Raw genomic sequence first — 27467 nt, forward strand, 5'->3', positions numbered from 1 at the left:
TCAGGTCCTTCAATGCACTACGTATTGCCGCGTCTTGATATTCGGGTCTTGCGACAAGAGTGCGCCTCACATGGCTGTGGGTACAGAACGCCGCGCGAAGAAGACGGCAGCTAGATTAGAGCACTCGTTGCTTTTACAGCCCCTTCAGGACGCCATGTCATTCAACCCCCCGAACCATAACACTGGGTTTGGTCGTTCCCATGCCGCCGATACTACCTCTACACCAAGCCCCACAGATCGACTCGAGTCCGCCCATGATTCTGCGACCGGTCAGGAACCCGCTACCCAACCTCACCAACATTCGAATAAGAAGAGACGCTCCTCAAAGAGCAAAGTACCGGGAGAGCTCCGCAAGTCCTCATCAACTCCACACATGCGCCACTTAGCACTTGGAAACCCTGGTGACCTGTCGCCAACAAGTAACAAACCGAGGAACAAGCTAGGATACCATAGAACCTCAGTTGCTTGTGGTAAGTGAACAAACAGCGCATTCTGGTGTCGTTCTCGATCACTGACTGTTGGGAACAGGGCATTGCAGGCGCAGAAAGATACGATGTCTTTTAGCTCCCGACGATCCCGCAGGCCGTTGCTCCAACTGCATTCGGCTGAAAAAGGAATGCAACTTCTACCCAGTTGAGCATAACCCTGATATGCCGCAGCCCCAATCTATCTCGTCGAAGTCGGGTAGTGCAGTTCAACCAGCTACACCTGTCTCTACTTCACCTCGGCACCCTTTGTCCTCCTCAGGCGATGCCATGGAGTTCCGTACACCATTCTCTGGACCTGCGTCGAACGGGCAACCTCCAAGCTTCGGATATCATGGCGACCACGACAGTGATCCTCACCATGCTTCTGTCACCAGTGGCCGTAGGTTTAATGCTGCCTCAGGCCCGCATTCGCTGACGAACAAAGTCCCAGTACAGCACCCTCCTTACCCTTATCCTCCTCCAATAGAAACCCAATGGCCACCAACGAACAGTTTCCTACCTTCATCCACCGTAGGCGAAAGCCCCACGTGGCGCAATTCACCTTCGACCGCAAACTCAGCGTACGGAAGCGAATCAAACGTTTCAGGTGGTCATACACCGGCCGCGATGAGTACGAGCTCGACCATGTCATACGGTCACCAGGACGGCCACTGGAGCCAGCAACCATCGTTTCAACCACCATCACGTTCGATGTCATACGGAAACATTGAAGGACTTCCGCAACAATATCCAGGCCAAGGTCTCGGTATCCAACACGAAAACTACCGGAGAACTTCTCCGTATCCATATCCGACCTCGATAGACACAAATCCTTCTACAATCCACGCGACCACGATAGGCGCATCCACAGCGGCGCCATTATCTGCACCCGTTGTTCCGAACCACTCGTATTATCCGGCTCCCTGGTCATCATACGACGCCATGCCCAACCATGGACCACCAATGCCTACAGCTGGGCGTTCTATGAGTGCGCAGTGGTATGGGGAGCCAGGACATCTCGACCGGGTACAAGAAGAGGTGACCCCGCCAATGGCATACCATCACCAAGGGCTACCGCAATTCTACTCCGGAGCATAGTTAACTACCAAGCGCATAGCGGTTAATACAGTACAACTTTCGCGCGGTTCCACAACTTCCAAATTCCGATCTCACACTCTGTATGGTGGCCAATGGCATGGATCAGGGAACACTTTGGCGACAGCTCCGATGTGAGCGGTCTTATCAAAATCATCATTTCCGGAGTTAGAGGCGCGACACGACTGGAATTACGATACATGGTTTGGAGATCATGCTTTTCCAATGGACCAATAAGTGATCTTGGGCGTTACTAGCATTGCAAGTTTTTGATTTTCAGCTTCACAAGGACTCCATAACGGGGCGTCATTCTTCCAGGTTCATTCAGGTTTTGCTTGGGCAGCCTTCATGTCCCAATTTCGGCGGTTTCGTTTCACACTCCCAATCAGCATCTCACAGCCACTATCACATGTACAAACAACGCCGATTGGAGGATCATTTAGAGAGATGCTACATGTAGCTTTCCGAATACTTCGAAAGCATATGCGCCGAATTCGATACCCAGATAGTAACATATCGCTACTTCACTACCTGAGCACCTCGGCACGTTTGTGACACCTGTTTTCTGTCGTTCACGGTATGGCGTCCCCGCAACTACAGCAAGCATACGTTACCCACATGGTTTCACGGGGACCGTGGGGTCACCAATGCGAAACCGACTTGTCAAATACCACCGGGTACTTTGCAAGTCATAATTATGTTCAGAACATGGTACTTCCTGGTACCAATGAGAGTATTGTTCTGGAAGGTGGCATGGCTGTCTTGGCTTTGGCCTGAGGCACACACGCAATGCTCGGCGAAGGCAAGGCGCTCCGAAGTAAAACTACGGTTGAACGGAATATTCCAAAACACCTACACTTACATCATGCTTACGAAACTCCCATGATCAGTAATCCTTAGACAACCCCATTTTATATACCTTCTCTACGCCAATACCAGCAATGCAATGGGTACAACTATCTGTGTGTCAATCAGACGATGCATGAAGTTCACGGACCGGCTGTTAGCAAATGGCATCGCACTGAAGCCTCATTACACGCGCAAAGATGAAGCCACGCAACTAGCCGTACCGTAGCATCTTCGTACCTGCGTCTACGAGGTACGATCTATAAAACCGGTTCTATGACTTCGGTCGTTCAGCCTTGAAAAGAGCCTTGGATAAAGTCAAAAGTCAACCGTCGTCAGCAAACCCTAATGACGTTTGACCTTTGTGCAAGCGAAGCATGTATCCCAGGACCCGGAATAAATTCGCTTCCCAGCCCAAACCTGCGGACATTGCGCAGACGCCCAGGCCTCCTGTCCAGACTTCTTGAGACTGTCGTATGCAACTTGGAATACGTACCCGAACCTCGGTCATTCAAGGTGGCAGTTGATCCACTTTTTCTCGTCGCTTTTCTACGATACTGGGTAAAGCTCGGACCGTGATTAATCCTCCTTCAATTCCGGACCATGAGACAATGGCTGCGGAGGGAACGGAAATTGCTTTTGCCTTTGGCTCCCAGTTTTACTGGACCAGGACTCGACTTTTTCCCCGCTACCACACAGCCGGGTAGGAGGCCCGTCGACGTTTGCTCCGGAATGACCCTTGATCTTTTCCGACCATGTTCTTGCTGATCCCACTTGGCTGAATCATGGGCCAAAGCCTCGGTTGTTAATCCTCTCGGCGCTCTTACCACAAATGTGGAGGTGTGCCTGTACGGACTAAATCGAACAAAGAGAATGTGGGCTCAGCGCGTGGACACGATGTGAAGAGGTGCGTTTTTCTGCTTATTCCCAGCAGCGGCTACTGCATGGGCTCAAGGGTCTCTGTGGAGAGGCGTGCGTAAAAATCGCTAGTTCGCAATGACCACGATAGTCGAATTCAGCGTAGTTACGTACTCGAGCTGGTGGTCACCACGTTTACAAGTTTCAGCGACACTCTCGAACCACTCGGCAGCCGCAAACTTCATGCGCGCAGACATTCAAAGTTACACACATGTACGCGCAAGCCACTGCAGCCCTATGCGCGAACGACATACTGGCAGCACGATGTTACATCATTTGGTGACACAAGTTCAGGGTTTCTCGAAGGATTCAGAGGCGTGTCTAGGCATCCAATCGCGCATTTCTCCCATGCAGGATACTGGGGCACAAGAGGTTTGTCCTGTCACAGTTAGGCGTGCTGGCGGGATGTCTTCCGGCAGTAGTACTGTATCCACACAGATCCTCAGCATCATCATCATCGGTCTGCACACCAGCTTGTTTTCATCACAGTCCACCACGATTGCCAGCTTCTTAGCGTCGCAAAAGCCGGCCGTTGCCGTATGACAGTTATCGGCATCTAACCCCTGCAACGGAAGGTTGCAACGAGTGTCGCAATCGCGTTCGTGCGCGTCTGCAGGGCAAAGCTGAAGGAACATGCACGCAAGGTTGGGAACGCTACCTTCCCCATCGCTCGACTGACGCATACCCAACTGCAAGAGTCACTGGCCTGTTACTCATGGAAAATTCACGCGTGTAAAGCCGCGGAACTGAACCCTGTCAGATCCGCCTATCCGTGCTTCCTGTCAGTCATTGAGCGCGCACCGTACCTCCCGTTCCGCTGGGTTTTGACGCGGTTTCGACGATCCAGGCCTCCTTTGCGAACATCAAGCATAAACGCCTGCAACCACCCTGGCGGCCATGTACGCCTAACGGATTTTCGAGACATACAACGAGTCGGAAAGCATGCAGCCACTACATTTTCCCACACCACCCAATAGCCTTTCCCTCGCGTCTCTGACCCAACCACCACGACTGTCAAACAATCTAAACTGCATACCAACAAAGCAGCGTGACTTGCACGCAATGCGCTCATGCTGCACCGCGCCGCGAGGCCACAGCTGCAGCATTAGCCGTCCATCTTTTAAAGTCCACTTTAACATCCTTCCATCCGATCCGGGCAGGATTTCCGAGCTACGCCCCAATCGAACGTATAGATGAACAGCACACACGACCGGCATTAGGCAAGCAACTCAAAGACTCTGTTCGCTGGGTCCGCTGCAAACGCATCATGCGCGGTCGGACCTCTCTCGCGTTTTTGCTGCTCGTGTGTCATCACATATAGGCAGCGCGTGCTGCACTCCAGACTCTTGGCTTCACGCATGGCGCTATTGCGCAAACTTACATCCGCGCGCTATGGCATCGACGCTTTGGTTGCATATACGGACTGGCGGTTTGTGGAGTACCTGCATGCCTGTTCACATAGCTATAGGCGGGCAGGGCTATGTTGTGCATGCGCCTTCCCATTATAACATGGCTGAACCATAGAGTAGGTAAGATGGACGGTATGCGAGTCATTTCGGCGGATGGAGGCCTTCCCGGTGTCAGTGGATGCAGTGGGTCGGTCGAGATATCTACTCACAAAGAGTGAAGCTGTGTCTTGCATCGCATCGCATCATGCAAGACTACTACGAGATAGGAAGACCACGATGACCTTCCTCTAGCTTATCCCTCAAGACGGATATCCGCGCAACTGCCCCGTAGCCCCCTAACCACCTACGTGTCTCTCTACTACGGAGTAACCAACCCCGATAAAGACCTTCCCTTACGCCTACAATTCCAAAATGACAGCTGAGAAAGACGGTCCGAATAGCAAGCGGAACTAGTACATGTCAAATAGTGCTTGATGTGGGTTGCAGACTAGATGCTCTTCCACCGGCTGCTCTGCTACAGTAACCGGTGCGGCGTGCCCTAGGTTTGAGCTAGCTGCTGGCTGCCTACTGTACGCCTGCTGATCACTACAGATGCGTAAAGGCTTGTTTGGATGTTGAAACAGAGTCTGGAGCTAGGAGAATGCCGGTAGCTTACATGCGTATTCGCTAAGGTGTCTTGGTGTGATTGAGAGTATTCATGCGCATGGGGGATGTGCCCTATCAAGATGATGAGGATGGTCACTGATGATGGTGCTAGGGATTGTAGGCGTAGTGTCTCGTACAGATTTGGAGAGGCTTGAAGTAAAGATACGTAGGTACTGAGCTGAAGTGAGACTTTGAGGTGATTAGACCTTGGTGCACACGCATGGCTAGTATAATCGGGAACCGATCGGATGCGAGAAGACGTTGTGAGATGGAGACTTTCATTGACGTGGAGGGCTTACCGAGAAGCGTACATTGCGTACTGTGTATCTCGGTCATATCTCATGGCTTAAAGGTAGTTGCAAGCTCGCGTTTATTGCAGCGCACTGTTCGTACAAGACCCGCGCGTCATATCATCTTCATGTGTGAAACGACAAGAACAAGTTGTGAAAGAGATACACGGAAGCCTTGTTATGTCCGTCTAGAGATCAAGATGTAGATTATGCCTTTGCTCACCCGCAGCTATCTCAACTATCGATGCACGTTACTGCCTTTGCGGCATCTATCTTCTATCGCAACGAGCCGAAAGACTGTGTTCCTCTTGTCTTCTCCCATGGCTACTGATTCCAGCAGCTTTCCATCTTGTTGGCGCGAGGATGCTGCTCCGACATCATGCCATCAGAAGTTACAGCGCACGAACATGAAGTATAAGCGATCGAAAATTGCTGTTAGCTTCAGAGAGTCTTCTTTTTGTGCATGTAGACGCTACGAGCATACTACGGAAGGGGTGCGTTCATTGAAGTGAAGATAAGCTCTTACCAAATTAGTACAAGATGAAAAAAAGAACTCCTTGTTCAAAAGCAAATCAACACGACGACTACATATAGCGAGCATAGCGCTGCATGTACTCGACGTGTTACTACAACTGTCGCTGTGCCATTGTCGTTGTTCTTATCGTCGCCGATTTTCCAAAAAGTCAAAAAAAACATCCTTCACTACCACCACATCATGCCCTCCCTCACATGCCATGTACCAGACGCCAGCAAAAAGGAAAGCCCGACGTGGGGGTCGAACCCACAACCTTGAGATAACCAATCGAGTCTTTAGGACGTGAAAGCTAAGAGTCTCACGCTCTACCGATTGAGCTAGCCGGGCGATTTGATGAAATCTGATGATTTGATGGAGGTTTCGAAAATTACCACGCTTATATCCCTATAACAATATTAGGAAAGCATGATGAAGGGGTAAGGAAGATGTGTTTTTGATTCTGATGTGTCGGTGGTACATCTTAGGCTGCGAAGTGGGGTAGAAGAAAAAAACTGCAGTGGGCCGAACCACGCCGCAACGAAGCAAGGCAATCTGTTGCAACACCAGAACGGCACCAACGATGCTACCCAAAAGCTCTCTCTGGAGACAACATACAGTTTTGATGTTTGAAGTCCAAGAAAGAAGAAATTAGGATATATACAGCTTTGGCGCGTATGTACGCCGTTTGGTCTCCGCCTTGCGACAACTATCTAATGAGTTCTTTATGCCAATATAGGACGATGGTATCTACGCTGCATGCTGACTGCGTATTCAAACTGAGCAAGTTAACAATAGTGGCTAAGGTTACGGATACCCCTGTCTATATTGTGTTTGACAGAACGTCGGGTATGCGCCACAAGTTTCGTCATCACAGAGTGAACGAAACAAAGGACCATCACTATGGTAGCTATATATCACTTGACTTTTGCATCTCGCGAAGCTGAGAGGATCAGGATTAGATCAGGCAACTCAAAGTGACCATTGTTCTTAACGCGACATGGAAGACTTGAAGCTGTCGATTGCACGCTCGTGATACAAGCTTAGTGTATGTATCGTTGCTAGGCTGTTTATTATTACATTACTATTCGAGAGCTAAACGTTTATCAAGCTATCTTTCGCTAACACAACGCCGTCATAACCAGAGTGGCTGAATCCCATCGTAATGTACAATCTATGCGAACGATTAACATCGAAGGTCATACTTGCGAGAGTGCAGTCCTTGCGGTCATGCGATAGATCCAAACGCCCTCTCTAAGACTCATATCTTGCGCCGCCGCATTCCGTGACCTTTCCGAAAGGCCTGACTCCACCAGCGAATACCCGTGAAGAAAGTTCACAAGTTCATTCCATCCCAGTCCCCCTGCGTCGGTCCTCCGAACCGCTCTCGCCGTAACCTATCATTCTCCTCAATCAACGCATCCCTCTCCTTCTCAATATTCTGAATATACTCAATCGCGCTCGCCAAGATCATCGCCTTACTCGGCTTCGGCTGCCCAACCACTCCAGCCTCCTCGCTCTGCCTCAATATCGGCACCGACTGTCTCAGCCTCTCCAGTTCAGAATTGAGCCCCTCTCGATACTTGCGCTCAACCTGATTATGCGGTAACCGTTTCGAGCGCTGATACTTTAGAGTCGGAGAAGGCAGGTCTTGGCTGTCGGTGGTATTGCGGTCCATCTTCGGGCGACCCCGCTTCCTCGTGGGGCGTTTGGGGGTGGATGATTCGGAGGCAGAGGTTGGCGAGGATGGGGATTCGTGCTTTAGCATGTGTGGGGAGAGAGATGGTGATATGAGCGGTTGCGGCGCGTCTCCACCGTGCGACGAGGGTTGCGACGTTGTGCTTGTGGGGGAGAAACAGTCTGGTTCGTTCGGTTGTGGTGGCCTTGTGTTTGTGGTGAAGTCGAATGGGTATGGCTCGAATGGACTGGGGTGTATGGTGTTGAATGTTTGCGTCATAGTCTGGTTGTTGTTCCTGGTCGATATGCTGGCCCTGAAAAACGTCGCATTGCAATCTTCTTCTGTCTTCGATGTCGTACCGGATACACTCTGAACTGATGTAAGGCTTTGATCGAAGAATGTATCGGAGTCAAAGAAGGTGTTGAGCGAGTCGTCTGGGCCTGGCCCGCCAAGGTAAGGATTGTCGAAGTAGTTGGTGTACGGCATGGTGTTCTGTGGTGGAGAATGTTCGGTATGTTCGGTCTTGGTTCCATGCGCATCACTCGGAAAGTTCATTCAGACTGTGTCGACTCGTGTATCGGTGGGCGTGTTCGTTGCTGTTTGGCGGTTGATGTATCGGTGTCGCTGGGAATGACGAAAGGCCTGGTATTATAAGAATACGAGGACGTAATTGTATCGACGATTCGAGAACTGCACACCCAACAGAGTAGGTAATAGGTCCTCGTGACCTGCTGGGAATCCACCACTAAGGTTGATCAGGTTCCGGTGTAGTGGCTCAGTACAGTCAAGATGCTTCCAGTAGCTGTACGGTAAACCCAAAATCGCAAGTTAGTTGTGGATCCGTCCTACCCTCAACCTTTATTGGCACGGCTAAGTAAGCCTTCCGCTTCCGCGAGTTTCACTGCAACGTCTGCTACTCATTCAAAGGGTCGAGTTTTTACAATGACTGTAAAGGTCGAACGATAAGCACCTCATCGGCACTGTCCGGTAGGAGCAGCATCTCGTGTAGTCCCGGGACGAGCTCCACTACGCCGAAAGTCGGTTTCCGCACATGCTCCGATCCCGAGTTTCCGATATGACTCTGAAGCCGCATTGCAAAGACTGCGATGTTCGTTTACGTGCGTACAACCTAATTTACCCTGTTGATCCCGGCAAGGCCGCGAATTGCGGTCTCAGAATCTACTCAACAAAGCCATGATGCAGGATCTGATTTGCTTTCGCTTGTACGCGGCTAACTCGGGACGGATCGTATAAACTATCTGCGATGCCGGATGGCTTCCTCACGGTATGATTACTGGCTTGCTTTATTAGCAGATGTTTTGCGGTACCCCGATCGCAAGGTAAATGTCAGTAAAGGATCCCTAAAGCCTCATTCTTGCCGACGGTAGATTCCCGGATGCATGCGGATGGAACGCGTTGCTTCTAGATACAACAAGTGAGTTCGCTTACTCCTTGGTATTGCATCCTTCCAAGGTCGTGCTGCCCGATGATGGTAGAGGTTTTCTCCGAGCACCTGTCATGGTACCACACGCAGACATCGGCGTGTGCCAACGGGCATCTCCGCCAATCTGGCATCCGAGGGAAATAGCCCGGGCTTAACGAGAGAGGCTGAAGAAGTCGAGAAGCCCTTTCGCTGCACAGTGCGCATGTGGCTATGTTGAGGTTGGTGCAAGGCAGCGCAGCTCGTGAGAGTGGCGTGATACTTGTCGGCAAGGCCCGAAGTAGTAAGTCTAGCCGGCAAGGATATCCACAACTCGTGGCCATCGCGTTTTTCTGTGACCTTGGCGAGTGCAGCGTAAAGAATAGTAACCCTGCACGAGGCTCCTCCACAGAAGTCAAAGACGTGTACAGACTGACAGCGAGCCGCAGTGTTATCTCGCAGCCGAAGTTGTAGCTACCATGGCAAACGAAGACTATGGTAGCGGTGTTCTGAATACCATCACTAATAATAAAGATGGAACATAATGGGCGTTTCTTTGATTCATGAAGGTAGTGTTGCTGCCTACAAACAATGTACGTTTGTTGATTGTAGACACTCGCGATTTATTGAGGTCAACGCTTCTCAACCCCGCTACCCCTCAACGCGCGAACTGAAGCTTGCAGGTGAAGCTCCCAGCCTCCGCCATGACAACACCATCAACATCAACAACGCCTAATCGTGTCAAGACACGCTTCCTCATCATCTCAGATACTCACTCTAGATCTCCTTCCGATAATATCGCCCATGATGAGGCTGCCTTCCGCCCCCCACTGCCCAAGGCAGACGTGCTTCTTCACTGCGGCGACCTGACCATGATCGGTCATCTGGATGAATATGAGAAGACTCTTGATATGCTCAAAAACATCGATGCGGGATTGAAGCTCGTCATAGCTGGAAACCACGACATCACTCTGGACGAAGAGTATTACACTAGGAAAGGGGAATACATGCACAGAGGAGACAGATACGACAAAGACCTACCCGCCAAAGCTCGAGAGATGTGGAAGGGCGAGCGGGCGCGAAAAGCAGGTGTGACGTACCTGGAAGAAGGAACGCATACATTCCAGCTTCAAAACGGGGCCAACCTGAGGGTATGCACATTGCTAGACAGTCGACAACTCCATTCGAAGCTAACAGCGTTCAGGTCTACGCGTCCCCCTACCAACCAGAATTCTGCGACTACGCCTTCCCCTACTTCCGCAACGAAGACCGCTACAACCCTCCCCACCAATGCACACCGAACGCCAAACCCATCGCCGAAACCCCCGTTCCAGACTTTCCCAACATCGATGTCATGATGACCCACGGACCGCCCATGGGCGTCATGGACGCGACAACATCAGGACAGCACGTCGGCTGCGACCACCTACTGCGCGCTGCTCGACGCTGCAAACCCCGGCTTCATTGCTTTGGGCATATACATGAGGGATGGGGCGCGCAGAAAGTGCGGTGGAATAACAAGGGGGGGCTGGATGTCAGGATCGAAGAGCATATCGAAGATGTGGAGAGTGTGGATGTTGATCAGGATGCGGCTAGGGAGAGGAGGGCGGCTACTGTTGATATCGGCGAGGGTAGCGATACGGCGGTTGAGTTTGGGCGGGAGACTTTGATGGTTAATGCGAGTATCATGAGCGTGACGTATAAGCCGTGGAATGCGCCTTGGCTTGTGGATCTGGACCTTGAAATGGCTAGTTGATAAAGAATGGCTGTACGGAGTAGACGGGAAAGAGCTTCGGGAGTATGCATACATCACAAAGAATGAGTGGGCATCAATGGGATGGACCAACTACTGTCATGCGCGATATCGCCATCGTCGTTTCCAGACAGCGATTGATCTATAGCAGCCAGCTCAAACGTACTGCGATGACCTCTTCGCGTTCCCTCTAAACTTCGTCACTATTTCTCACAGGTCTCACACAGGCCGAGCAGTCTTGAGTCGCAGCTAGCGAAGCCATATGCATGCAATTCTTATGCAGCATCGACATAACAACTATCGTACATCGTAAAGCTCATCTTCGAGCAAGGTAGAAGTATCGTAAAAGAACAAGGTAACAAAAGAAGCGCGCTTAGTTGCCAACCTGAATCGCGTAGCCACCATCGACAGTGACAGTCTGACCATTGAGGTACTGACAGCCAACAGCGAACAAAATCGCCGCAGCCATATCCTGATCCTTACCCGGCCTCTGCGCAGGAAGACCCTCCTTATGCTCCTTCGGCATCTCACTCTTCTGGTTATCATCCCTGCTCTCCTGGGTGGTCATCTCCGAAGGGAACACACCGGGTGCGATGGAGTTAACCCTAACCTTGATCCCGTTCTTCGCAATCTCAGACGCGAGCAACTTGTTGAGGTGTATCGCAGCGCCTTTGCTGGAGTTGTATGCAAAGTGGCCTTGCGAAATCTTGATGTGACCGGAGATGGAGGAGATGTTGATGATGGTACCGGAGTAGCCGGGGTGTGTCTCGGTGGACTTTTGGAGCAGAGGCAGGAAGGCTGTGGACATGAGGAAGGGGCCGACGACGTTGGTTTGGTAGACGTCTAGCCATTCTTGCTCGGTTGTGCCGTCGAAGAGCTTGGAGACGAGGTCTTCGGCGGAGCCTTTTACTTCGGTCTTACCGGGGGCGATGCCGGCGTTGTTGACTGGGGGTGTTAGTTGGCGTTGCAAAAGATAGTAATGGGTGGTGGAGAGCTTACCGAGGACGCAGAGGCACTTCTCTTTTGATTCGATCTCCTTCTTGATCTTGCTGTGAGGTAATTAGTACTCCGTTCGCCATCAAACATCGTTGGCAACGTACGATACACCGTCCTTGGTACTGCAGTCTCCGACGATGGGGATGATCTAGCGACTGTTAGATTAGGTTCTCATGAATCTACCGTGTCGAAGACTTACCTGTCCTGCAATGTTCTGGCCATGCACCTCAACAACCTTCTCCAGCTTCTCCTCCGTCCGTCCAACAATGTAAACCTTAGCACCGTTGACAGCAAGCGTCTGTGTAATCATGAGACCAATTCCAGAGCCACCACCGGTGACTAGAACGACCTTGTCCTTGACATCAAAGACCTGGCCCATCTGGAGTTCGGCGTTGTTGGTAGGAGCCATGTTTGCGTAGTTGCGCTGTTGATTCTGCGGTTGGATTTGATTTGTGATTTGTTTCGTGCGCTCAATTGATTGAATGCGATTTGGAAGTGCAGAGAATGAAGAGGGGAAATTTCGCGTCGCAGAAGTCGTGATATAGCGGGTAAACGGTCTGACGTCACGGTATGAGCACCGCGTTGCAAAGCGCGTCAATGTGACGTGTGGGATTTTGAGCGACATGGCGAAAACGAAATTTCAGAATTAAAAGACCAGAGATTTAAGTGGAACAGATAAATAGGAATTCAGAGTTGACTGAGGGGTATGCACGCAGGATCGCGATTCAAACGCGTTGAAGAGGGTTGAGAATAATGCAGGTCATGATTGCATCACTGTGGTGCGGGAGATCGACCCGCACGCGGTGTCACGTTTTTCCCTATCTTCTTGACATAGTCGAAGTCTCCATCGACACATCATGTTTGGAGGGCCTGATTCCATGAGTTATACATCATCGAGAAACGATCGCGGGATAATCTATCAATACCACTGAAGATACTGGTACCTAGCAATCGTACGTATTCTACATGAGCAACACAGCTCTCAGCATGCCCCTAAGCTGCTCGGGAAATGTGGCTCTAAACTAGGAGAATAGCGAAACTAGGATACTAAAAGGTTTTGGTAAGAAGAATTGATGTTGAGGTGTCAATCATAAAGAAGTCTTAGGATGGGCTGATAGTCGATTCTTTTTCACGCATACTACACTTCCCACCTAGCATTCCACATCTCAATACGAGCGTCCCCCATATCCCATATTTACTCGGTTGCAGGTGCCTTGAGTACCTCATCGAGCCTAACCACCGTTGCCGAAAACGGCGTATGCAAACCCTCCGCCCTACCATCATACGTCTCGCCCCCATAAACCAACAGATGATTCGGCCTCTTCGCAAAAATCTGAATAGCCCGCGAATACACCGCACCAGCAGGCGTCATGTGTTCCTCCCACTTGTCCAGCGCGCCGCCCGCGGAATTCGTGTATACTTGGCGTCTATCCGCATCACTCACTATAATCGTGCCGTTGGGGCCGCCGAGCGGGGACCAGACGACGTAGGGGGAGGCGTTTGGCACCGTGCTGTTGTTCACGACGATGGGTCTACCGACGGAGTTACGGAAGTTCGTGGGCTCATCGGCCATGACGTAGTAGACGGGGTAGTTTTGGCCGTAGGAAGAGGAGTTTCCGACGGGGAGTTCGTGCACCAGGATCCATTGGTCGAGCGGTGGGATGTAGGCTACGACTGTCATGCCAGGGCGCGCGAGGTATTCGTCGTAGACAACGTCGTTTACGACGGGGCCCCAGGTGCGGAGGTCGGTGCTGGTTTGGTGGGCGAGCTTTTGGCCGTGGAGGGGATCGCGTTGGTCGGAGTAGTAGGCTATTAGTTCGCCTTTGTATTGGCTGCGTGGAATGTTAGTATTGGTGCTCGTCTAGGGATGGGAAGATTTGCGGCGACTCACAGAAAGTAAGGTTCCCAAATAGGGTCTGCACCATTCGTAGTATTCGGGCGTCCGCCCTCCGCGACATGGCTTACGAACTCCCAAGTCCGCGCTCCATCCGTGCTGGCGTAAAGGTCGATGCGAGTTCCGTTGTTGCTCCAGCTGTTTCCTCCACCCAGAATCGTGCCAGCTTCGTAGCCACCCATTGGCTCTGTCAATTCGGTCAACGCGGGCTGGGCGCTGAAACCCCATCCATTGACCGTGTCGTGTAGGTCAGAGATATGTTCCCAAGATGCGCCGCCATCTTTCGACTCGAAGATAGGGAAGTAGTTTGGGTTGTGGCCAGAGAGGGAGGCGGTGGCTATGATGGTTCCATCTTGGAGTTCAGTGTAGCGGGGGTAGGTGATTGATTCGTTGCCGGTGGTTTGGTAGATGGTGTTGTTTGTGAAGAAGCCCCAGGGTTGCGGGGCGGAGCTGTTGCAGGATGGTGGGTATGGGTGGGCTATAGCTGTGCTTGTCAGGGCCGCTGTGGCTGTTAGGATCTTGAACAACATCTTGAAACACCTTCCGATTGTGGTACCACGAGAGACTTTTGATTGATGCTGGGGTTCAATCGATCGATCGTACCTTCAGCTTAAGTATCTACACTTCATCGTTGACGCCACAGGCTCATCTCTTCCTTCGGCTACAAATGCGCGTCATCACCCTCGACAAAGCTTACCCTCAAGAAGCTATGCGTAGTTCAACGTTGGTACGAGCAGTGGGGATATACCCGGCGGGCCGTCGATCATCTTGTCGGTTCCCCATGGGGCCTTTTTTGCCGGTGGATGAAGGTCGTACGTCCTCACCTTGCTTGCCAGCTGCTGCTCTGCATGAGTCTTTTTCGTGAGGGGTATACAGTGTTTGTCAAGATTTGGCTGTGTCTCGACGGGTAAGTCGGTTGTGGAGTTGCTGTACGTACTCCGGCTATGTTTGTCGGTTGATGAGTGTGCCTAAACTTGTGAAGCGAGCTCAACAACAGTGCTGATAGCTGTCAGAGCTTTTGGAAGTTTTCAGTTCTCGTGGGTGGCTGGAACATCATGGAAGCTTCTGTGGAGTTGCAATCAGTATAACTGTTGCTTCTTCTTCGGATGTTACAACCACCAATCGGACAAAATTGAGCATGTGATGGCCTCGCCCAGGTCTCCTGACACGGCATACTCACTCAAATGGAAGGTTGTATCCAGCTCTGGGGCTAAACTGAAAGTTTGGGTGCTGCAAGTGCAAACAGCCGCGGCTCTTAAGTCTTTCTTCCACGAACCTCAAGAAGGATCGGAAAGTGGAGATATTGCTGCATGAATAGTAACACATGTAAGTACCCGAATTCGGCAACGATCTTCTGGAGTAGTCCAACAGTCGGTTAGCATATCCGAGCGACATGATGGCGTAAGTCGGCGCTCTGCAGCGTCTTAGGTAAGTATGTACCCCATGGGGTCTGCTCGTCACCTTGCATGATGCAGCAGTGCTCCACAGAAGGATGTCACCTGTTAAGTTTCCGAACAAGTGCCGTAGATTTCTTCTTCTTGGCGAGTTTCTTCTCCTTGGCATCATATACTTGAAGTGCCAGGAGACGGTGAAAATGCGACTTGGGCTATGTCGATTGGGCGTAAAATCAGAAGCAAGGGGAATGACTCTCTCGGGGTTGTATAGAAGTCTTGGTGTTCTCGTACGGCAGTTGGAATGGGTAACAGCTCCGTAGTATACCAAGAGATCGACTGATGAAGTCGCAAGTATGGGACTTAGGGTGAGGTTGAAGGTGAAATGCGAAAATGTACTTAAACGTCCGCTGCGAGACCGAAGGAAGGCCATAGCAGCCTTCCAGCCTAGGGATCCATGACAATGTTCCGTCCAACCTCTTTCTTCGCGCTTGGCGCTCTCTTGTTCCTCGCACTCCTCGATCAGGCTACCGCTGTCACAGCGGGCTGTGGCAAGGCGCCAAGGCTGACCAACGGCGTCCAAAGGGTCACGGTGAACGGCAAGCAACGTCAGTGGACGCTGCGAATCCCGAACAACTATGACAACTCCCACCCATACAAGTTCATCTTCGGTCTTCATTGGCTCAATGGCGACATGACATCCGTTTCGGGTGGTAACGCGCCATACTACGGCCTTGCGGCTTTGGCAAACGAGACTGCCATCTTCGTCGCACCCGATGGTATCAACAAGGGGTGGGGAAACACAAACGGCGAAGACATCACCTTCCTCGACACGGTCCGAAAGGCAGTTGAGGATGACCTATGTGTGGACGAGACGCAACGTTTCTCTCTCGGTTTCTCCTACGGTGGCGCTATGAGCTTCAGTCTGGCCTGCAGTCGTGCGAACGAGTACCGCGCCATCGCCGTCCTCTCTGGTGCAACTCTTTCAGGCTGCAATGGCGGAAACACGCCCATTGCATACTACGGCCAGCACGGTGTCAAGGACAGCGTCCTGCCCATCGCTATGGGAAGGGAGATCAGGGACCGCTTCGTGAGGCTGAACGGATGCCAACAGAAGAATGCACCAGAGCCCGCCAAGAACAGCAGACAGCGCATCAAGACGGTGTACGATGGGTGCAAGTACCCGACGCAGTACACTGCTTTCGATGGTGACCATGTTGCGCTTCCTGGGGATGCGGGTAACGATGTTGGACCGCAGAGTTTCACGCCCAAGGAGGTTTGGAGCTTCTTCTCTCAATTCTGAGTGATTTGAGTCGTTGTAGTGGGTCGATGGTGCGTACTTGAGGAGATCAGATGGCGATGGGAGCGACTGTGGCCGACAAGGGAGTATGAATCAGTATAGCGACGATTGTACATATCTTAGTGTCAGTATGAGAGAGCCGCAATGAAATAAGATGTTGGTGATTCAGAGATGTGCAAGTAGCAGCAGCTGTGACATTGAGACAGACTTCTGACTGGTTTGCACGCTATAATCTTACGTCCGAGATGTTAGGCCGAGAGTGTATCGTCGAAGACTTGGCAGCGTTTGAGTTGACGGCGGAGTGATGAGGGAAATGTGAGGGGCTAAACGGACCGCACGTGAAGAGGCGCCGCGCTAACTGGCTCCTTCCCCACCAACGCGAATGTCAACACTAACCAGTCGCGTCCCATCTCCACCACAACGTCATGGTAAGCATCAACAATTCGCTGTTATACGCGCATACTAACCGGGCTCAGGCGCCTGCGCGCTCCAAGGATGCGAAAGCGACGAAAAAACGAGGCCGGCCTCCGGGCAGTCGCAATTCTGGCGCGGTCGTGAAGGCCAAGTCGAAGCCCGCGCCAAAGCCGGCAGCAGCAAAGAAGGGCAGACCGAAGAAGAGACCAGCCCAGGAAGATGTCGAAGATGAGCTCTCAATCAATGAACCCGCGCCAGTCCAGCCCTCGAGACCCCGCAAGCGCAAGTCGGACGAAGTCGCTGAACCTGAAGCCGAGTCGCGCAAACAGTACGCGCAGCTGGAGAACAAGAAGAAGAGAATACCGCAGGAGCAAATAGACACATGGCCACAAGTGCCGCCTCAGGTCTTGGAACAGATCACGACGGTGATACGCAATGCGAAGAAGGACATCGCCGAGACGCAGCGAGACGAGCGCAGGATCATGGCCGCACACAACACACTCAACCCCCTGGTACGCAAGCTAGCGCGCCAACTAGCAGAGTCGCGGATACCCCCACAGGCCAAAGACATCCATTTCAACATCGACAAGCTCACGGAGCGCAATGCCCAAGTGTCGCGAGAGGTCACGACAGCCCGGCATTCCAAGCAGCTGCTCAGCGAGCAGGTCAAGATTGCCCAGCACCTGCTGAAGAAGGACGAAGATAACCTGGACGACCTGAAGAAGAACGTCAAGAATTGGAGAGCCGAGTGGAAGCACCAGAAGAAGCATGGACGGGTGCGTGTCTGTCTATTCTGGTCGAGCTGAACGTGTTGCTAACCTGCTGTAGATTCACCCCTTACTCAAAGACGAAGGCAATGCGACGGCCCACGGCGATGGTCCTGACGATATCCGTCTGAAGCGATCAGAGCCAGTAGCTTCCTCCCTTCTCGATGCGCCCGATGACGACCTCGCGCCAGTGCTTGCCCAATTGCGGCGCAGCCTGGAGAGCATGCAGGGCAACCATACACAGGTCGAGGGTCTCAATATGACCATCACCGACGCGCAAGCAGTACTAGACGACGTCTTGTTCAGGCACGCTGGCGCAGCGCAATATGCTGCCATACAAAATATCGATATGCAGGTCCCATGACGACTTTTGTTCTTTCTATAGCCACGCATGGCTCGGCGCATGGATCGGGCTCTGGGCAAGTGTGGTGAATACGGTACTGGGTTCGATATCAGGGCAGGTGTATGGCGTTGGAGGGCATCGGCGTAATTTCAATACTCTAAAGGAAGCTTTGTGCGAGGCATGGGCTAGGTTAGCAAGGCCCGTACCAGGCTGTCCAGCGTGGCGGCTGGCTGGAGTGGGCAGCGAGACCATTCAAGTCTATCAAAATACTCCCAGTTTTAGAACTGCGTTCCGACGGTATGGTCTTCGGAATGCGCGCGTTCGCGGCCGTCTCCATCATGTAGTGTAGCAATGCGGCGTGATTGGCTCTACCAGGGCTTCGGCAGAGCGGAGCCACTTCTGCAGCTGCAGCCCTTCTATGCGAAACTTGTGCAAACTACAACATGTCAAGCGCCGCTATCTGAATGCCCCGTCGCGATCACCCGCATTGCAGCGGGAAGCTGTCAAAATCTCCACTAGGAGGGTGGGCGGTGCACTTCTCCGCGATTGGGCCTGCGTTTCTCCGGGTTCTTCCTTCCAAGGTTCGGTTCGGCAAAGCACGCGACCGCGAACATTCACCTGGTCCTTCGTGCTTCTGAAACCACCTCTCCGCCACTCGTCTGCCGCGACTACGGGCCCTGCTGTGCCACAAAAGAACGTGTTCCTGGCGCATCTCGACCTTCTGCGCGCTTTTCGATGCTCGAGTGCGTGACGAGACCCCTGTCGTAACACACATGAACCTGCGCGTCTCCAAGAAAAGCACCCGGCTCTGACACCGACCCACTACCCACACTTGATGTCGGAAGCTGCACGACGATCAAATGGAGCTTCGCCAGTCAAAATGACGGAACCACTAGAAGCCGACAAGGACAAAGTCTCCCCAGAAAACACTGCGCCCAAAACCCATTCACCCTCCAAGAGCAAGCCCGATGCGACCAATTCCGAGGCGTCCGCAAAACCGCCAAAAAAGCGTAGAAAAGTAAATCATGGTAAGCCATCGATGCTGTGTACCCACAAATGCATCCGCAACCCTGCTAACCTATATGCCTTCCTTCAGCATGCATCTACTGCAGACGTTCGGTGAGCCACAGCCAATTCCCCAGCATTCGATACATGCAATGTATTTCCATGTAAGACAATTGTTACTGCTTGCTGACACACACCAATCAGCACATGACCTGTGACCTCGTAAGTGCACTGAGTATCGCCTCGTCTGTTCGCAAGCTGATTGAGCCCGCCCAATGTAGGAGCGACCATGCACACGCTGTGTCAAGCGCAATATTGGACACCTATGTCACGATGAGCCGCGTGAGGGTGTTAAAAAGTCAAAGTCCGAGCCAGAGAATGGCGATGGACAGAGTCAGCCCACTCAGGTCGAATCAACTTCCTCCGATGCCGCATCGACGGCCGCTCCTCCAGTTCCGGACGCAGCGCTAAACCTGGCGCCTCACCCAGTACCTCCTAATAGGGATGCCAGCACTACGTCAGGGACCCAGCCTGACCCCGTATCCGCGCCACAATTACCTGCCCTGACAGCTGGTAGTCAGCCTTGTAAGTTACACTTCTTCTCAGCTCCCCGTCGTAGTCGTCACTGACGCGCCGGAAGTCTTGGGCTACGATGGTTTGCTGTCCTCGTCTCAGAACAACCTTCAGGACATGCAGTTCCACCCCTCATATATGTTCAACACCTCCGAAGTCAGTAATGAGTATAATCTCCTCAACGACTTTCTCAACAACAGCCTCATGGACGACGGTGCATTTTACGGAGGCAATGACTTCCACAGCCTCTTTTCCGATGCCTCACTCATGAATCAGATGGGCTCTCTGAACAGCAACTCTGCCTTTACCTCGAACGCGTCAAGACCGTCGCAATTACTTCCACCTCCCGCGCAAAGTGTCGGTGGTCATGCTGCATCACGGCAAACAGGCGGCGTCCCTACTGACAAGGCAAGAGAGAGATACCTTGTCACGGCCGCTGATCCTGCTGGATCAGACAGTCCTGAAGAGCGCATGAACAAGCTACTCAAGGCCAAGGTCGACGCAGGGCTGCTGAAGCCCTTCAACTATGTAAAAGGTTATGCACGACTAAACCAGTACATGGAGCAGAACCTGCAACAGGCATCTCGCATCCGAGTACTGCGCCAACTGGATCGCTTCCGACCCAAGTTCCGAGAGCGAATGCAGAGTCTGACAGATGTGGATCTAGTACGCATTGAGATGTGGTTTGACAAGAGCTTGATGGAGTACGACCGTGTCTTCGCAAGCATGGCTATACCTGCATGTTGCTGGAGAAGAACAGGCGAGATATATCGCGGCAACAAGGAGATGGCGCGACTCATCCACGTACCGATGTCAAAGTTGCGAGACGTAAGTGCCAAACCGCGATCACTTGGGAAGTGACTCTAGCTAACAGGGTGTAGGGTAATATCGCTCTGCACGAGATCATCGCTGAGCCATCACTCGTTTCCTACTGGGAGAAATTTGGCGCCATCGCATTCGACCATACTCAAAAAGCTATCCTGACGAGCTGCTCCTTGAAGAACCCCGACCCGCACTCTAAGGATCCTGAGATACGTTGCTGCTTTTCTTTTACTGTCAAGCGCGATGCTTGGAATATGTAAGTGGAGGTAGACATTACCTCCGAGCTTAGACTGACTGTTGTAGACCGGCGTTGATCGTGGGCAACTTTCTTCCCATCACCGAGGCCACATCGGGGTCGCTACCGGCGTCTTGAGGCCGTCGAAGCCGCACCACAAATCACAACAATGGCTTCATCAATCTTCTACAAGTTCAAGAATTCAAGGGAAAGCGAGCGCATTATCTTCAACGGCACCGATTTGAGCGTTTTCGAGCTCAAAGCGTAGACGTTCTTGCGGAAATCTCGCTTGGAACGAGTGTTTTTGTAAAACTTTGCTGTACAATGGGTTGGGAACAGGGTAATGTCTGGATTGGGTGTCTCAAAACATTGGTCAGAAAGAGTGCGCACATCTCTTGGGAGGGTAATTGCAAGTGCGGCGATATCCACAGGTTTACTTCAACATGTACATCCTTTTGCCTGCCTTCATATATTCATTCATTCATTCCTCCGTCTTGCATCCAGTTTTCCTCGCGTCCACGGGTATGCTCCTTCCTGATCTCATGCACGTGCGTGTGGAGCCACCTTCCAGAGTGGCAGTCGCATTCCGACATCTCACACCTTCAAGCTGCACATCAACCAACGTCGTTCGCATTGCCATCTGACACGCATCATGCCGCCCGCGCAGTCAGCAGCCAAACTGGAGCGAGAGAAGAAGCTGAAGGCAGTCCTCAGTGAGTGCATTACCTCGCGCCTGCCCTACGCGTGACACTTACCTTTCCATCAGCATTCGCCTCGACGCTCAGCAAGCGCATAGAAGCCGGCAACCATGCGACGATTGTTGGTGAGCTTCAGGCTCAGATTCTCGGATTGCCACTCAAAACCTCGACTGCCGTCACCGCGAGGCAGGAAGAACTCGACAGGCTGGGAACAGAGCTTTGGAATCAAGCTACGCGCTTGCGACGCGACATTTCCGTGGTCAATAATCAGCCGAAGGATTCAGCGGCAAACAAGACCAACGTGGTACCTTTCCTCCGTGCGTACGCATTCCTACTCCTCGACTCAGCTGGCGGTCGCGGCCCAAACAACGTACGCCAGCGCAAGAGCTGCATCCGTCTCATGAAGGTTGCACTGAAAGCTGCAAGAGTGTGCATCGAGGCGAATGAGTTGATCATCGCGACAGACCTACTCAAGCTCGCTGCTGAGTACGAAGATGTTCTGAGCAAGGGAACCGACGCCAAGCCTGAGAAGGACACCGAGCTCGCAGAAGACCTACGTGCGCAGTACTTCGCTGTGCGGATGACTTTGTCGTGGCGTCAAGATCAGATGGACATGGCAGAGCATATGTTCGAGAAGAGCAGGCAAGTCAGGAAAAGCTTTACCTCTACCATCACTGAGCAGCTTGCCGATCTGCTGTACGAGATTGGGAAGGCTATGTTGGCGAAGCGCGATTATGAGTTTGCTAAGAGATGGCTAGAGCGCGCATTCGATGTTCTTGGGGAGCAGGACCTGGACATGCTCAGTCCAGAGATTGGTGAGCTGAGACTCAGTATCATGCAAAGTCTTGGTATGCACGTCCCGTTAACATGGCGATCAAGCTCTGGCTAATGAGGTCGTCAGTCAAGGCGTATATAAAGACTAAGACGCCTATCGCCCAAGAGAAGGCATGGCACATGGTGAAGTTGATGGAGACTGTGCGTCTCATGAACAGTCTGGCTCAATCCTATCTTTGGCTAACGCTCTTCAGGACTTCGGGGATAAGATGATTGTCTCATTGCTGAAGATCGAACTGCTGTCCGAAGCCGAAACCATGGACACGTCCGAGTTCTATCATGGCGAGCTACTCAAACCTGTCCGCCATCACGCGCTAATTCCCTTAGTCCTTCTGCGCATGATCCGTACCATCGTGCTGAACGATACAAACTTTAAAACGTATGCACCTCATCCGTTACCCTTTCTAATTCAGTCTAGATAACACATTCTAGCATTATGCACTACATTCACAAGCTCAAAGAACACAGGTACAAATGATCATACACGCCTACAGCGTCTTGCTGACCACTTCTAGCAACGTGACCGCCTGTAAAGTACTGGACGACCTGATCGATATCCGCCTCTTTCGAGAGGAAAACCAGTCTTGGGTCGAGAAGGCAGTCATCACGCGCATCTGGATTGGAATCAACCACAGTCTTTCCGAAAATTCGCTCGAGCAACTCAAAGACCTCTTCGATACCGTGGCGCAGAACTCCAAAGTATCGCTTTCTGCGCCTGCCACACATGCTGCGCAAACCCTCTTGTGGAAGAAGGTGGAGGCCGCGTCCAGCCAGGAACAACACGGCATCGCTGAGGCTTGGTGTCAAGCATGCCTTCATGACATCTTCGAGAAGGCTGGCGTGCAGAACAAAACCAAGGTTGCGAGGAAGATCATACAGTGCGCTTTGTCACGTCAAGATTACGAAGCTGCCCGGGAAGTGCACGCCAAGATGCCTGAGAGTGGTAAAGACGAACCGGTGACTCGCTACCTCATGTACAAGGCAGGTCTGCGAGGCGGCGACGAGATCTTCGCCGCTGAATGTCTCGACTATGTCTGTCGGAGTTCCGCGAAAGACGCTACCCTACTTTACGCTTGCGTCATGGAGGCTCAAAGTGCGGGGAGCAAGAGACAGGCTATCAATGCTCTCGAGAAGGTTCTAGAGAAGTACGAGCATAGTGCGCCGGCAGGGATACATCTCCCTGCACTCTTACGGTACGTCGCTCACCCGAAGTGTTACGCGCCTCTAACATGTGACCAGATCTACCGCACGTATGTTGGAGTCCGAGCTTATTAAAGATGGCAACATTGATACCGGTATCTTGGAACAGATTTGCAACGTCTTTGAGGGAGGTACGTCGTTATGCACTTACGGGAAGGCGCTTTTACTGATTGTCAAAGCATGCGTTCAAGCCAAAGCATCTCGCATCAGGCCGAGCACGCCGGCCAAGGAACTCTTCACAGCCGTGGAGTTTGAGTGGTTTTCTAAGAACGCTTACAACATGTCGCTGAAGTACTGCGCGGAGATGCCACCAGGACTTCTGGTTAGGTTGCTCGGATGCTGCACTGAGGTGAGCTAAACGCCAAAGACGGAAGCAATACCGCTGACCCTTGTAGTTCATCAACCTCCTCAAGGAGAAGGCCCAACCAAATCCAGACGGTGATCTTTGCCTCCGGCTGGTGTTCTGCGAATTCCTCGCTGCTTGTACCTACACCACCCTGGCCCGCGCAGAGGATAACACCAAGCAAAGCGTGAGTCGCGCATCTCGCCAGAACGACCAGTTTCTGACTACTACAGATTGGTTACTACCTCGAAGCCCATAAGCATAGCCAGGAGTTCCGACACACCGCAGCAGAGAGCATGAGCAAACTTGGTGGAACTTCTCAAGACGACATCATGTCAAAATACTTCCAGATTGTCAAACTGGAGCTCGAAGCTGTCCTAAAGCTTGAGAGATGGGATGAGCTTGACGATCTTTTCGACCAGTGTTGGAAGTATAAGAACCCGGATCATTACGAAACTCTGGCAGATCTCGTTCTAGTCGTGCATGGCTGCATCGTGAAAGCAGGACTAGAAAACAAATATCAGAAGAGTAAGAGCATCGAACTACTCGCTGAATAAAGACTGACGACGTTGACAGAAGTACTATCTGTTCTTCAGAAAATCATCAACCTGACTTGCCGCCAACCAGCAGGCCGCGACATCACAAAACTGGCACGCTGGCTTAGATGCATGTTCAGCCTTTCACTCGAGTACGACGAGGAAGTCAGCATCAAATGCATTCAGCAAGTAACGCATCTCGCTGCGAAGCAGAAAAACGTAAGTTCCCGCACCCTAGCAATCCCGATATATTCCTAAGCCCATTCAGACCCTCCATCCCACCATCGCGACAGCCGGACTGGATACACCGCCGCCATCTTCTGATTTCGCCACAAACGACGACACTGCAGACCTGGCTGACGAGTGCATCAAGGAGATCGACTGCTACCCCAAAACCGAGCTCGAATGGCTCGCAAGCACCGCTTTCAATCGCGCCGTGGACTTTTACCTGTCAGAAGACGATGTTAAGACGAGGAAATGGGCAGACCAGGCGTTCATCGTGGCACAGTGGATTGACGATAATGGTGCGATGCGAGATTTCCTGATGGACAGGTTCGCGAACCTGAAGTTTGGCGATGGCGAGGAGTCGGCGGCGGTGCAGCGAGCGGGCTGACAAGCGGTTGGCATGTTCCGAACCCGATCGTATCCAACGGGCGGCAGGATAAGCACTTAACGCGCTAAAGGCATAGCGCGTCGCCGCGTCTGCTGCATCTGTGGCTTTCACAACCTGGGCATTCGCATCCTCCTCCACTGATATTCGTTAGCTAAAATTATATACGTAAGTCCTGAACTCTGCTCCGCTGATTACGCCACGAGAAGTGGGGCGAGATGCCGAGCGGCCGTAGGTTCCGCGCGGTCAGAACCTCAACTTTTCGCACGACGGCGCTGTGTAATGTCGGCGTCTTCGGTGTCGCGGCGGTCGTGCAAAAAGAAAAGGAGGGTGCCTGGCCCAGGGGAACTCTGACTATGGAAGGTGAGTCGATGGCATGTGAGTCGATGAAGAGTCAGGCCAATTATGGGATTCTGAGTTTGGCATGCGACGCGCACGCGACATGTATCCACATTTGGACGTTTCTGACCCATGTATTCCCGGGGATGCAATCACAGCGAGGCTCGCACTGCACAGGCGTCGTCATGTTCCTTAACGCTTGTCAAGGATGACGCTGGCTACACTGGCTACGGGGTGGGTGGGGGCGGTGGAGGGGAGGCGGAGGGGCGGTGGTGGACGTGCTCTTCCTTTTGCTAATTATTAGTTGTAGGAAGAATATTCTCCCTATTGTAGGCAGGGTACCTGATGTTGAGGTAGGCACCTAGGCAAGGTTGGAGTGTGTTCTGAAGATGCTGGCCTGACTGCCTAGGTACGACGCGCACGCGACATGTATCCGCTTTTGACGGATGGTTTGCCGGGATTGTGATGCACAACAAGGCTCGCACTCGCACAGGCGTCAACTGCGTCGTCAGATTCCTTGACGCGCAAGGATGACGCTTCCTACTCCCGCGGTTAACGACATCTACCCTCACAGGTCCACCCACTTTTTGCTTCCATTTGCTGGGTCGCATCGCATCGCTACCACTTCACCCTCACACCCGTCACCTGTCACCTGTCACGCAGCCTAGCCTACCACACGATGCGGTTCTTCTCGCGGCTGCACTTATGTGCTGCCCTTGCCATTCTCATGATCTTGTACTTCACCTGGGTACATTCCGCCAATTTTGAAGACACCGTCCACAACGTATGGCGCGGTAACGCGCACCGCATAGTAGTCTTCGGCAACGATTGGTCCGACACAGGAAGCTACCGCGTCTCTTCGCCTGTGCTATCCGCAGTGGTAGCCCGCGACGCTGACCGAGGCGACCTATGGGTGGAAACGCTATGCAAAGAGGTTCGTCAGGGTCATGCCCTCATACACAAACAGTCTAACATACTCCAGCTCGCATGTGACACGATTGACAACTTCGCCCACTCCAAGCCAGCCGCGGCTGCACACATCGGATCGCTAGTCGACGCAAACGTCCACACGGAAACGAAAGGCGCGGGAAGCAACGAGACAACCGTCACGTCGTTTGACTTCAAGACACAAATGGAACAGTACGTCGCCTACGACAAGGGGCGACGGGTCATCCCCGAACGCCTACGGAAAGGAGACGAATGGACTTTCTTCACCGTCTTCTTCGGCCTGTGGGATCTGCTCGAATACTCTACGTTGGAGAAGCCTGTGGCCATGTCCGCAGTGGACAAGAGCATCGAGTCCCTCTTCCACAGTCTCGACATCCTGGCCGAACACGCAGCCCACCCGCCCAACGTCGTCATACCCAAAATGATCGACGCATCTTTCCTCCCGCAATTCCAATTACAAAAGAAAGCCATGCGGGAAGCCGATTTCGCGGTGACTCAGCACCGAATGGTTTTTCTATGGTCATACTGGAACATAGTCTTACTTCGGAAAGCTGCAGAATGGAAAAACGGCGCCATCTACATGCCCGAGCCAAATGCTATCATCATGAACGAAGTGCGCGCCAAACAACTGCACTCGAGGCAGATTTCTGATGCGACCGGTGTGGGTGCCCAAGCACCGCTTTTCGAACACGTCGATACGCCTTGTTTGGATGCTGTGAGGGGGAGTGGATTGGTTAAATGCTCGGCCCCGACTGAGCACTTATTTTGGTAAGTTCATAAGCCTCGTCTTTGATCACTTAATACATCTACTGCTTTCACGCTATACGCACCTTAGTCGCTGCATAGCACCACGCTCCTTTCAAGCCACAAGTCATAGTACAGCACAATCGCTTTGTCTCTGTTTCAAGCTAACGGGATGATGTGATAGGGATAATATTCAACTCAGTGGGCCGGCTCATGAACTCATTGGCAAACATGCCGCGAACTTGGTACGCGGGAATCGGAGTATTAATGCTGTGCGGGAGAAGAGTGAGGAAGAGAAGAAACAGGAAAACGAGCGAGTGCAGTTTAAGCTCAAGTTTCCTCCAGGGTATTAGCACAAGACACTGTCTGGAACTCGGCCAAGGCTGAACGGCTCTTCCTGCTTCCCCGCGACACGGACACGGACCTAGGAAAGAGGGACAGAT

The 27467-nt window shown here is 52.3% G+C and overlaps 10 protein-coding genes and 1 non-coding gene across 11 annotated transcripts; 7 read left to right on the plus strand and 4 right to left on the minus strand.

Annotated features, from left to right (window-relative positions):
- Positions 1–961: 961 nt before the first annotated feature.
- Positions 962–1198, plus strand: J4E87_001520 (uncharacterized protein; the record flags this gene model as incomplete). Its single annotated transcript, XM_049373163.1, has 1 exon — positions 962–1198. The coding sequence occupies one exon, from the start codon at positions 962–964 to the stop codon at positions 1196–1198; it is 237 nt and encodes a 78-aa protein (XP_049236533.1).
- Positions 1199–6430: 5232 nt separating this feature from the next.
- Positions 6431–6532, minus strand: J4E87_001521. The gene has a single exon. It is a non-coding gene; the product is annotated as a tRNA-Lys (tRNA).
- A 985-nt stretch (positions 6533–7517) lies between these two features.
- On the minus strand, positions 7518–8345 carry J4E87_001522 (uncharacterized protein; the record flags this gene model as incomplete). Its single annotated transcript, XM_049373164.1, has 1 exon — positions 7518–8345. The coding sequence occupies one exon, from the start codon at positions 8343–8345 to the stop codon at positions 7518–7520; it is 828 nt and encodes a 275-aa protein (XP_049236534.1).
- Positions 8346–9983: 1638 nt separating this feature from the next.
- Positions 9984–11035, plus strand: J4E87_001523 (uncharacterized protein; the record flags this gene model as incomplete). The annotated part of the gene is made up of 2 exons (XM_049373165.1): positions 9984–10430; positions 10484–11035. The coding sequence occupies 2 exons, from the start codon at positions 9984–9986 to the stop codon at positions 11033–11035; spliced, it is 999 nt and encodes a 332-aa protein (XP_049236535.1).
- A 370-nt stretch (positions 11036–11405) lies between these two features.
- J4E87_001524 (uncharacterized protein) lies at positions 11406–12437 on the minus strand (the record flags this gene model as incomplete). Its single annotated transcript, XM_049373166.1, has 4 exons — positions 11406–11977; positions 12032–12081; positions 12133–12176; positions 12228–12437. The coding sequence occupies 4 exons, from the start codon at positions 12435–12437 to the stop codon at positions 11406–11408; spliced, it is 876 nt and encodes a 291-aa protein (XP_049236536.1).
- A 786-nt stretch (positions 12438–13223) lies between these two features.
- Positions 13224–14452, minus strand: J4E87_001525 (uncharacterized protein; the record flags this gene model as incomplete). Its single annotated transcript, XM_049373167.1, has 2 exons — positions 13224–13860; positions 13920–14452. 2 exons carry the CDS (start codon positions 14450–14452, stop codon positions 13224–13226), a joined length of 1170 nt encoding a protein of 389 aa, XP_049236537.1.
- A 1324-nt stretch (positions 14453–15776) lies between these two features.
- J4E87_001526 (uncharacterized protein) lies at positions 15777–16616 on the plus strand (the record flags this gene model as incomplete). Its single annotated transcript, XM_049373168.1, has 1 exon — positions 15777–16616. The coding sequence occupies one exon, from the start codon at positions 15777–15779 to the stop codon at positions 16614–16616; it is 840 nt and encodes a 279-aa protein (XP_049236538.1).
- A 422-nt stretch (positions 16617–17038) lies between these two features.
- J4E87_001527 (uncharacterized protein) lies at positions 17039–18158 on the plus strand (the record flags this gene model as incomplete). The annotated part of the gene is made up of 3 exons (XM_049373169.1): positions 17039–17041; positions 17090–17803; positions 17856–18158. The coding sequence occupies 3 exons, from the start codon at positions 17039–17041 to the stop codon at positions 18156–18158; spliced, it is 1020 nt and encodes a 339-aa protein (XP_049236539.1).
- An 814-nt stretch (positions 18159–18972) lies between these two features.
- On the plus strand, positions 18973–20910 carry J4E87_001528 (uncharacterized protein; the record flags this gene model as incomplete). Its single annotated transcript, XM_049373170.1, has 8 exons — positions 18973–19165; positions 19234–19256; positions 19347–19364; positions 19424–19659; positions 19720–19727; positions 19783–20543; positions 20597–20793; positions 20841–20910. 8 exons carry the CDS (start codon positions 18973–18975, stop codon positions 20908–20910), a joined length of 1506 nt encoding a protein of 501 aa, XP_049236540.1.
- Positions 20911–21424: 514 nt separating this feature from the next.
- J4E87_001529 (uncharacterized protein) lies at positions 21425–24996 on the plus strand (the record flags this gene model as incomplete). Its single annotated transcript, XM_049373171.1, has 11 exons — positions 21425–21485; positions 21539–22318; positions 22372–22445; positions 22499–22683; positions 22820–23497; positions 23544–23635; positions 23684–23853; positions 23900–24034; positions 24081–24375; positions 24424–24602; positions 24652–24996. The coding sequence occupies 11 exons, from the start codon at positions 21425–21427 to the stop codon at positions 24994–24996; spliced, it is 2994 nt and encodes a 997-aa protein (XP_049236541.1).
- Positions 24997–26011: 1015 nt separating this feature from the next.
- Positions 26012–27377, plus strand: J4E87_001530 (uncharacterized protein; the record flags this gene model as incomplete). Its single annotated transcript, XM_049373172.1, has 3 exons — positions 26012–26266; positions 26315–27048; positions 27227–27377. The coding sequence occupies 3 exons, from the start codon at positions 26012–26014 to the stop codon at positions 27375–27377; spliced, it is 1140 nt and encodes a 379-aa protein (XP_049236542.1).
- Between the last annotated feature and the right edge of the window lie 90 nt (positions 27378–27467).

The sequence above is a fragment of the Alternaria ethzedia genome (assembly GCF_023757985.1).
Source record: "Alternaria ethzedia strain BMP 0044 chromosome Unknown scaffold_3, whole genome shotgun sequence".
NCBI lineage: Eukaryota > Fungi > Ascomycota > Dothideomycetes > Pleosporales > Pleosporaceae > Alternaria > Alternaria ethzedia.